Consider the following 11,737-nt stretch of genomic DNA (forward strand, 5'->3'; position numbering starts at 1 on the left):
TGTAGGGATAAAGTGAGAAAGGCCAAAAGCCATGTAGAGTTGGACCTTGCAAAGGGAATTAAAACCAATAGTAAAAGGTTCTATAGCCATATAAATAAGAAGAAAACAAAGAAAGAAGAAGTGGGCCGCTAAACACTGAGGATGGAGTGGAGGTTAAGGATAATCTAGGCATGGACCAATATCTAAACAAATACTTTGCCTCAGTCTTTAATGAGGAGCTTAGGGATAATGGCAAGATGACAAATGGGAATGAGGATATGGAGGTAGATATTACTATATCCGAGGTAGAAGCCAGACTCGAACAGCTTAATGGGACTAAATTGGGGGGCCCAGATAATCTTCATCCAAGAATATTAAAGGAACTGGCACAAGAAATTGCAAGCCCATTAGCAAAAAATTTTAATGAATCTGTAAACTCAAGGATTGTACCATGTGACTGGAGAATTGCTAACATAATTCCTATTTTTAAGAAAGGGAAAAAACGTGATCCAGGTAACTACAGGCCTGTCAGTTTGACATCTGTAGTATGCAAGGTCTTGGAAAAAAATTTGAAGGAGAAAGTAGTTAAGGACATTGAGGTCAATGGTAAGTGGGACAAAATACAACATGGTTTTACAAGAAGTAAATTGTGCCAAACCAACCTGATCTTCTTTGAGAAGGCAACAGATTTTTTAGATAAAGGAAATGCAGTGGATCTAATTTATCTTGATTTCAGTAAGGCATTCGATACGGTTCCACATGGGGAATTATTAGTTAAATTGGAAAAGATGGGGATCAATATGAAAATTGAAAGGTGGATAAGGAACTGGTTAAAGGGGAGACTACAACGGGTCATACTGAAAGGTGAACTGTCAGGCTGGAGGGAGGTTACTAGTGGAGTTCCTCAGGGATCGGTTTTGGGACCAATCTTATTTAATCTTTTTATTACTGACCTCGGCACAAAAAATGGGAGTGTGCTAATAAAGTTTGCAGATGACACAAAGCTGGGAGGTATTGCCAATACAGAGAAGAACCGGGATATCATACAGGAAGATCTGGAAGACCTTGTAAACTGGAGTAATGGTAATAGGATGAAATTTAATAGTGAAAAGTGCAAGGTCATGCATTTAGGGATTAATAACAAGAATTTTTGTTATAAGCTGGGGACTCGTCTGTTAGAAGTAACAGAGGAGGAGAAGGACCTCAGAGTATTGGTTGATCACAGGATGACTATGAGCCGCCAATGTGATATGGCTGTGAAAAAAGCTAATGCAGTCTTAGGATGCATCAGGTGAGGTATTTCCAGTAGAGATAAGGAGGTGTTAGTACCGTTATACAAGGCACTGGTGAGACCTCATCTGGAATACTGTGTGCAGTATGTTTAAGAAGGATGAATTAAAACTGGAACAGGCACAGAGAGGGGCTGCTAGGATGATCCGAGGAATGGAAAACCTGTCTTATGAAAAGAGACTCAAAGAGCTCGGCTTGTTTAGCCAAACCAATAGAAGGCTGAGGGGAGATATGATTGCTCTCTATAAACATATCAGAGGGATAAATACCAGGGAGGGAGAGGAATTATATAAGCTCAGTACCAATGTGGACCCAAGAACAAATGGATATAAACTGGCCATCAGGAAGTTTAGACTTGAAATTAGACGAAGGTTTCTAACCATCAGAGGAGTGAAGTTCTGGAACAGCCTTCCAAGGGGAGTAGTGTGGGCAAAAGACATATCTGGCTTCAAGTTTGATAAGTTTATGGAGGGGATGGTATGATGGGATAGCCTAATTTTGGCAATTAATTGATCTTTGACTATTAGCGGTAAATATGCCCAATGGCCTGTGATGGAATGTTAGATAGGGTGGGATCTGATTTACTACAGAGAATTCTTTCCTGGGTGTCTGGCTGTTGAGTTTTGCTCACATGCTCAGGGTTTAGCTGATCGCCATATTTGGGGTCGGGAAGAAATTTTCCTCCAGGGCAGATTGGCAGAGGCCCTGGGAGTTTTTCACCTTCCTCTGCAGCGTGGGGCACGGGTCACTTGCTGAAGGATTCTCTGCACCTTGAAGTCTTTAAACCATGATTTGAGGACATCAGTGGCTCAGACGTAGGTTAGGGGTTTGTTGCAGGAGTGGGTGGGTGAGATTCTGCGGCCTGCGTTGTGCAGGAGGTCAGACTAGACAATCATAATGGTCCCTTCTGACCTTAAAGTCTGTGACTCTATGACTCTAAGCACTTGTGCTGTCCAGGGGATCTCATCTCTGACCTGTCAGTCACCCCCCCACCACCACCACCTACCACCTCCACCATCCTCTGTGCATTCCCTTACCTATCATAAGCAATGGTAATCCATGCTTATCACTAAGTGCCAACCAGTACTTTACTGCTGATGTAGTGGTGATTTTTATGTATGGATTTTGCTAGGGCAGAGGTTATGAGGTACAATCTTCCAGTGGGATGATTCCCATATATTCTGCATAAGAATGGATACACAATGGTTCCACATCATAGTAAGCTGAAGTCAAGATTTAACAAGTGTCCTTACCTACCACTGAGCTCATTCAGTCAGTGGAAATAGACCAAATCCGTTGTACAACTAGAAGTAAAACCACATACAAATAGTTCACGTGTAACTACAGCCGTATATAGCTGTGGTAATCCAATTGTATTTTTGAGGGATAACAGAAGATTTTCCTTTGTTTGACCCTACTTATCTAAGACACCAATTGCCTTACTGTATAGGTGTGTCACATTGCTACCTGATGTCCTCTTCCTGCAATCTCTTTTCCGCTCCTATGATAGGCTGTCATCTTAATCCCCAGTTGACTGTCCTCTGCAGAGTAGACTTGAAGTATGGTGGTACTTTGGGGAAAACAGGTGAATTAAAATGAATTAATTCTGCTCCCACTTTTAAGTGATTCCACATGTTTTAGCTCAGTCCTTCAAATCCCAGATGTGTAATGCTAGGCTTTTTAATGTATGACATCACCCCAAATAAGGGAGACGCAGGGGCAGAAGAGGATGTGAAACACACGCGCGCGCGCACACACACACATATGTCTTGTGCAAACTCAGTTTCAGTGTTTCACATTTATGATGTTGATAATTTACAGGACTAGGCAATATGCTGACACCAGGTTTGTGTGGAAAAGCAGCAAATTAGAGTCTAATAATCCCAGTGCCTTTGAGAGAGATATGATGCTATTTCAGCCAAATTAATTTGTCGCCCAGGGAATTAATTCTTTTTCATCGTTAGATTTACTGGAAATGCTGATCTCATATCTATTGGGGAAACATTTTTAATGGGAAGCAAGCCAAAAATTCTGGTCAGAGGTGCCATACATTTCTCCTGTATAAAAAATCTTAAGAGGAAAGCTATCTGCACACAATGATATGGCATATACTGTGTCGCTGGTTACTTTATATTTCTTTATATAATCAAGAAATGCCCCGATGATGATTTCCAATTTGTGGAGTATAATGAAAAACGCACTGTATTCATGAATATAAATTGAGCAGATGTGACACTTATATTGTCACATGGAAATAACACAGTATTTGCTCTCTGTAATAACTCTTATTTGCCTGAAGTATGCTTATTCAGAGACGACCACCACAAAGTAGAGAGTGCTGTGCTATGCATAACTGAATGTTAAACAACAAAACTAGAGAGGAAGAGGTATCGTTAAGGAAAAATAAGCTCAGATTTACAACTTTTCCTTCGCTGGAGATACACTGTAGGGCTGGGATCCTTCTATGTTTTCCACACCTGGTTTCTGTGCAACATGTCCAGCCACCTCCGATTGCTGTCTTTACTGCAGGCAGGCCCCCTCTCTTCAATAAAACTCCCCAGTCCCCTTGTTCAAATGGTACTGGTGAAACCACTGACACTGGCACATACTATCTCCTAAGACTGCCACTGGTCACAGCCGGTTCTCTTCCTTCTCTCCTTTCCATGCTGCTACTCATTGCAGAGCGCTCAGCCCCACTCGCTTACCCATAAAGGGACAGCACGTTACAAAAGGAGCAGTCCCAATCGAAATTTTCAAACCTATCACATTGTGGTGGCTTTGCATGCAAAGCTGATAGTAACTGGAAGCAGAAGTCATTTTTCCTCTCTCTATGCTGCCTTTCGTGGTCAATTGTGCCTTGGCTTTATTTACACTGGAGCACAGTGAAGAACCCCAGATAGTGCCTGGCTTGAAATTATTAGAAAATTCTCTTTCCTAGGCACTGAATAAGTCACTAGGGCAAAATATGAGCATCAGCATGCACTAGCCATAAATTAGAGGCAACCTTATAATGACAAACCTCATAAGGAAGCAGAGATGTATGTCCGTAGTGATAAAAATTGTTTTCCCGTTCTCACTTCCGCTAGTATCTTCACACTTCGTTAGAGACTTGATGGCTCATGGAATAGATAACATAACAAGGAGCCTTTCACCTTTAAGTCATTGTTTAGGAGCCAGCACAAGAGCACAAACCTCAGTCCTTATTTAGGCAAAAACTTCCATTAACTTCAATGGAAATATTGCCTGAGCGAGGACTTTGTAATTAGATACTAATGGTGAAATCCTGGCTCCCTTTAAGTCAATGGGATTTTTGCCATTGAATTCAATAGGTCTAGGATTTAAGTCTAAGTGGCCAAAAGTCATTAAAAACTGATGTCTGTTCAGGGTCTTATGTCAAATACTGTGGTTTCAGCTAAGTGTCCCTCGGGGATGTCTCTGGCTCAGGATTGAAGAACATTAGCTGGACAGTGTAGGGAAACTCACACTGTCATTGCACATGATGCCCCTGTTCTGTGTCTAAATACAGTACTTTACCTTATAGAATTGTCAATTCACCTCCATTCCTGAGCGTTATATTCACCTAGATTTTTATGTCCGGTAGTGGTTCTCTCAAAGGGGATGAGATTGCACAGGACATGTGATGGGATAACCTGTTTTTTTTAAACAGGGCTTTAGTTTTGCCTCCATGAATGATGATTCACAGCCAAGTGAAAATGATTGTTTCTTCCAGGTTATCAGCCTGTCTTGACTAATCAGCAACAAGGGTTCCAAGGACTCATGGGAATGCAGCAACCTCCCCAAAGTCAGAACCTGATGAATAATCAGCAGGGAAATCAGGTGCAAGGCATGATGGTTCAGTATCCAGCCATGTCGTCTTATCAGGTACTTACAAACTGTACTCAGTTTCTCTCTTCGAAAATATATACTTACAGTAAATGATAGTGTCATGTCATGGCGGGTGAGCTGTCTTGATTTAATCTTTTAAAAATATTTCTTTGCCTATTTCTGGCTTCAGGGCTCATTATGCACATGTCTGACTCAAATCTAGTGCACTCTACATGCTGTCTTTAACCTCCCTTGTACTTCCGTTTTCATTCTACATTAGACTACATTGATGTGATCATTATATTAATTATGGTCGAACTGGTCAGCTCTGCATTGGATATAAAGGAAGACTTGGTTCCTTCCCTGAGGAGCTGGAATTAGAAAATGAGAGAGAGAACATGAGAGAAATTTGTTTTGTTCATCCCTAGGCCAATGCAAGATTGTTCCCTACCATGCATATGAGTCCTTTGTCTAATCCAGTTTTAAATTACTCATCTGTGGAGAAGGATGCTGGAACATTTTGTATAGGAGGGGTGCTGAGAACCATTGAACCAAACTGTAAACCCTGTATATAATGGAATCCACTTCAAGCCAGGGGTTGCGGCAGCACCCCTCATTCCAGCACCTATGTCCGCGGAGGCTCCTGCCACTTCACAAGGGGACACTGTCCCAGAATCAAACAGACTTTACGCTGTGTGTACTGGTAGACAGACTAGCCATATGGAATTATGTTTGTTAGACTTTGAGAAGAAAGGCGGTAACTTGATTTTAAACAGATTTCTTGACTCTCAACTTCAGCTAGATTGATTGAAGTACCACGAGAGCCTGTGTGATGATGAGAGGGCCTATGCTTCTATTTTCCACTAGTTCCTAGAAAACCAAAGGAAGATTAATTCATTTTAAAAGCATGTGGTGGTTGTGAGGCCTCTCATCTTTTCCATAGTCTGTTCCTATTGCCTAAAGTATAAGGATAAGTCTGCTGGAAATGGGGTGGGGGAAAGAGGAGGAGGAGGAGAAGGGGAATGATTGTTTGGTAGAAATTGTTTTTCTGTCCTTTAGCCCCAGGTTTGTGGGTAAATGACCCCTTGCTTGGGTTAAAGACAGAAGTGTGAGATTATATAAGTGTAGCCTATGTGGATCCTTTGCACGCACTGATCATGGAAAATTTTGGTCCAGCTAGGATCTGACAGTGCCGCATATTAGTAGGTGATCAATCTGAGTTATAGCCTACATAGCGAGGCGGCTTTGAAAATCTCAGCCAGTATCTTTAACCCATTCAAATGATAGTTACACAGTACAATGGTAATAGAAATGGGCTAACATAGGAACCTTTTATCAACATGTCGTGGGGTCTGCTCACAGCTAGTACGCTTCCTCCTGGTCACTCCAGGGATTAGCTGATTCCAGGTCCGACACCTCTTTTCTGCCTCTCACCACACGCCCTGCCTTCTCTTCCTGGCTCACAGCGAGCCCTCCGCCCAAGTCACATGCAGTGTTCCCTCTAATTTTTCCCACCCATGTGTGGAATGAATTTTGGGCTGGGGCAAAGGATTGGTGTGCGGGGGGCTGAGGGCTTCCGCTGGGGGTGCGGGCTCTGGGGTGGAGCTGGGAATGAGAGGGTTGGGGTGCAGTGGGGCTCTCTGGGGCTACAGTGGGAGAGAGGACCCCCCCAGCTTTCTCTCCCTGCAGCAGCACCTTGGCTGGGCTGGGTTGGAGCTGGGGAGGGGCGCCTGTCCCCCGGCCGTGGGAGGGGTGCCCATCTCCCAGCCGCGGCAGGTTCAGGGGAGGGGTGGCTGGCCTGGGCCAGATCGTGGCCACAGGAGTGACAATGCAGCAGGTCCAGGGTTTGGGGAGAGGCATCTCTCCCTACTGCTACCCTGAGCGTCTGTGCTGCACAGTTTAGAGGGAACTTAGGTCACATGTCCTCCCATTCTGGGCATCAAAGTCTCATCTCTGCGAACGGGCTCCGGCAGTCTTCCCATACACTTCCTCAGCGGCAGGTAGGGGAGCCCAGGCCCACCCTCTACTCCAGGTTTCAGGACAGGGATCCTTGAATTAGCAGCCAAGGTCTGTTCCCTTCTGGCCCTTAATGCCTTTTCCTGAGCCTTTCCTAACCTTCTGGCTCCCCCAATTATCTGGGTTTGCCCGCCCCCAAACTCCCTCCTCCCAGGGAGTAACTGTAGCCTACTTTGGCTCTGTAGCCCCCAAATCCTTCACCCAGAAAGTGACTGCAGACTACTTCCCTGTGGCCAACTTCCTGCCTTTATAAAGCCAGCCCACCTCATTCCTCCTCGGCTGGGTGCCCTCATTATTCAGTCAGGGGATTACTTAAGCCACCTGATTCCCTCAGCTATGGCCTGTCTGGTTAATTGGCCCCTTTCTTAGTCTACATTAACCTGTGCAGGGCAAGTGTGGGGTGAAAACCTCATTGAACAAAACCTTCCTCCTTTTAGCCTCCCACCTGAACTTAGATAAAATAGGAAGAGGATTCATAACACCCCTGTTTTTCCCAGTACAAGGATGAGACGTGTCACCAAAACCTTTCGTCCATGTGCAAACAAAACAGAAGTTGGTTTAGAATCACATCTGGTTCTGCAAACACAAAACCCAACAGATGAGATTTTGGCTCAACAGAAACAAAATAGTTTGTGGTCTTGATTCTCCAATACACTCCAGCTCTGCTCAGGAACAGAGGAGAGGAAGAACTGATTTGCAACTGGCCAGCCCTGGCATAAGTTAAAGCTGCAAACTTGCACCACTGATGGGAAACTCCTGGGGACCACCAGCTTTACATCAGCAGAGATTTTCCAGCTGCTTTACATTCATTTTATACTGCATAAACCAGGGGTGACCAATCTGTGGCTCTGGAGCCACATGCGGCTCTTCAGAAGTTAATATGCGTCTCCTTGAATAGGCACCGACTCCGGGGCTGGAGCTACAGGCGCCAACTTTCCAATGTGCTGGGGGGTGCTCACTGCTCAACCCCTGGCTCTGCCACAGGCCCTGCCCTCACTCCACCCCATCCCCTGAGCCTGCCGTGCCCTCGCTCCTTCCCCCTTCCCCACCAGAGCCTCCTGCACCCCACGAAACAGCTGATCGGGAGGTGCAGGAAGGGAGGGGGAGGCACTGATCTGTGGGGCTGCCAGTGGGTGAGAGGCGCTGGGAGTGGGGGGGGGGGAGCTGGTGCGGGGGCTGCTGACGTATTACTGTGGCTCTTTGGCAATGTAAACTGGTAAATTCTGGCTCCTTCTCAGGCTCAGGTTGGCCATCCCTCGCATAAGCAGTACAAAATGAACTTGGTAGACCAGTGCTTCTTCCTCAACCCATGGCTAATCAACAGTAGATTTTGTGGTAGTTCTGAATAGAAGAAAGTGATATGCCCCGTAAAACACACTGGACATGCAAATCAAAATAAAAGGGAATGTGCAATTCGGAATACATTGGGGATACTTTAATTCATTTGGATCTAATTTACCAATTTGTTTTTCATATATTGTCTTCTAGGTGCCAATGACGCAGGGTTCTCAAGGACTGCCACAACAATCATATCAACAACCAATCATGCTACCTAATCAATCAGGTCAAGGAACAATTACAGCCACTGGAATGCCTGTTTACTGTAATGTCATACCTCCCACCCCACAGAACAACTTAAGGTTGATTGCCCCACACTGCCCCTCCAATAACGTTCCAGTTATCACTGCCAGCTGCAGGACAAACTGTGCGAGTATTAACAATACAGGGTGGCAGGTCAAGTACTGATACTGCGGCTTAGTGTGGATATACAAGGATAGCGGTGCATTATTTGACAAATAACTCATGGCCTTCAAATGAAGAGGAGCACAACAGGATAATCAGTTGGGGACATAAGTATTGACAGTGCTCAAGTGATTGCTGCTGGAATTCTGTAAAAAAAATTAAATTAAAAAGATGTTTGCTGGTTAATGGTGCATATTTTGTCATGTCTGCTAGGTATGCCTTTATAGCTTAGCTAGTGACATGAATTCATTGAGGTAAGATTTTTTCCTACCACTGAACACCACTGTGTAGATTGTAATATCCCTGATTCGGATTAGTTTTGTACTTTGTGTTGAGTTTGTGAAGCTAAAAGTATTTAAAAAAATATATAATAAAATCACATTGTACCAAAGCTGTAATGGAAATTTAAAAAGACAAAAAAAGAATTGCTGAATGGAAGGAATAATTTATATACACTATAGAGTTTTTTTATGGACATATACTGTATTGTAGTGTTTAATCACAATAAAGCTATTTGACCTCATGGAGAAAGGTCATGTTTCTACCACCTGTTTGTTCTCCTCTCTCTTTTTGAATGTCTTTTTCCTTTGTTTTTTGTGTTGCCTGATTTCTGGTCTAGTTAATGGGAAAGCTGTTTAATGATGGGCTTGCTGAAATTTGCTGAAGGAGAGGCATTAAGCTGGGTCTCAACATGCAGGTTCAGGGTCAGCTTGGAAAGGTGTGAGATATTGGGACAGATGCTCCACTGCCTCCAGGAAGTGCTCAGTGCAGCTGGGAAGAGGATCCAAAGATGATCTTAAGCTACATAAGAATGGCCACACTGGGCCAGACCAATGGTCCATCTGGCCCAATATCCTGCCTCTGACAGTGGCCAGTGCCAGATGCTTCAGAGGGAATGAAGAGAATAGGGCAATTTTGAGTGATCCATCAATTCCCAGCATCTGGCTTTTGGAGTTTTAGGGACACTCAGAGCATGGGGTTGCATCCCTGACCATCTTGGCTAATAGCCACTGATGGACCTATCCTCCATGAATTTATCTAACTCTTTCCTCAACCCAGTTATTCTTTTGGCCTTCACAACATCCCCTCGCAACGAGTTCCACAGGCTGACTGCGTTGTGCAAACTACTTAGTTTTATTTGTTTTAAACCTGCTGCCTATTCATTTCAGCAGGTGACCCCTGCTTTTTGTGTTTTGTGAAGGGGTTAATAACACTTCCCTATTCACTTTCTCCACACCAGCCATGATTGTATAGACCACTATTGTATCCTCCCTTAGTTGTCTCTTTTCTAAGCTGAACAGTCCCAGTCTTTTTAATCTCTCCTCATATGACAGCTGTTCTGTACCCTAATCGTTTTTGTTGCCCTTCTCTGCACCTTTTCCAATTCTAATACCTTTATGCTTCCCCAATCCTGGGGCCATTCCTACACTGAGCCTCTTCCCAGATACAAGTTAGAGCAGCTCCAACTTGTGCTGACTGACTGTGGCCATAGAGGCCATTACTACAGCTGGGGATAGCATAGGAATTCCCAGCCACGCCACCACCCCTGGCAGAAGGAATGAGGCTGGTTTAAGAGCTACAGTGGTGGTGCCACAACACCCCAGGATCGCTCTGCACTGCAGAGATTCTGCTGTGGCTAGCTTTAGTGCCATTTTGCAGCAAGGGAGCAATAAAAGACTGTCCTGACTGTAGCCCAGGGTCTGATCTATTATGTTCAAGCAGCAGGGGTGGCTTCTGCATTTGTCACCTTGAATCTTAAAACACATTCATCCTGTAGAAAAATGGAATTGGCTGGGATGTCTGTTAAAAGGTTTATGAAATTCTTACACTGTTCCTCATGATTACATCCTGGTTCACTAAAACACCCACTTCAGTTTCATTTGGAAAGTTATTCTTCACACTGATTCTGAAAAATGTTACTTAAAGTCATTGATGAAGACAGCTGTATTCCACTCCAGGGATGGCTGCACTCAGTGGTGGGTGAATGATCCCTGAACAGTCCTGCAGCCTGCACTTCGGCTCTCGGGTGAAGTCCACTGATCAACTCGGAACTTCTGCAGGACAGGTGCAATTTTCAGACCCCAGAATTGTGCATATACTGGTTGTAAAAAGCACTTTGTGTGAGACCTTTCTTATTTAAAGAAACCCCACTACAAATGTACATTGGTAGAAGTAAGATTTGATCTATGTTCAAGAGCATTTCTAACCCCAGGATGAAACAAATTATTATGTCCACTAATTTAAACATATAAAAGTATGTTGTCTCTTCCCTTTAATTATAGGGCTGCAGCTTCTATCTGTCATAAATGTAGGAACTGGGAAAGGGCTACAGTCACAGAATATCAGGGTTGGAAGGGACTTTAGGAGGTCATCTAGTTCTACTCCCTGCTCAAAGCAGGACTAATCCCCAGACAGATTTTTGCCCCAGATCCCTAAATGGCCCCCTCAAGAATTGAACTCACAATGCTGGGTTTAGCAGGCTAATGCTCAAACCACTGAGCTATCCCTCCCCCCTATCTTCTAGCCATCCTTCATTCCTTTATCAATATGAACAGTCCATATTTAAATCTAATAGTCTTCACTACTGTATGACAAATAAGCCTTTTAACGGATCATTCGTCCTGTGTAACTTAAGTTTCTAAAATGTGGAATTGTACAGGGTCATAGGTAAGACAAACATTGAACTTTGTACAAATTAATCACAGTTGGTTTGCTGAGAAACAGTCAAGTCATGGGCAGGTAACGTAAACAGAATTCAGTCCTCAATTACTCAATTACCAATTGATATTTTATTTTATTTTATTTAAGCTGCAGCATTTGAATTTTGGCTGGGATTCTGGACTCATGGTTACACTCGCAGGTGTTTGGATTTCATTTTCTTTAT

General features: G+C 43.9%; 1 protein-coding gene across 4 annotated transcripts in view; it reads left to right on the forward strand.

The window, feature by feature from the left end:
• Positions 1-9,390, forward strand: part of LOC113409509 (cAMP-regulated phosphoprotein 21-like) — a 146,868-nt gene extending 137,478 nt beyond the window's left edge. For all 4 annotated transcript variants that reach the window (XM_026663511.1, XM_026663512.1, XM_026663513.1 and 1 more), the window contains 2 exons: positions 5,000-5,151; positions 8,599-9,390. In XM_026663511.1, the coding sequence (XP_026519296.1) occupies positions 5,000-5,151; positions 8,599-8,856 (410 nt within the window). In that variant the 3' untranslated portion in view covers positions 8,857-9,390. The remainder of the gene's footprint in view (positions 1-4,999; positions 5,152-8,598) is intronic.
• The last annotated feature ends 2,347 nt before the right edge of the window (positions 9,391-11,737 follow it).

Source organism: Terrapene carolina, unplaced genomic scaffold (assembly GCF_002925995.2).
Source record: "Terrapene carolina triunguis isolate 2854851 unplaced genomic scaffold, T_m_triunguis-2.0 Scaffold33723, whole genome shotgun sequence".
NCBI lineage: Eukaryota > Metazoa > Chordata > Testudines > Emydidae > Terrapene > Terrapene triunguis.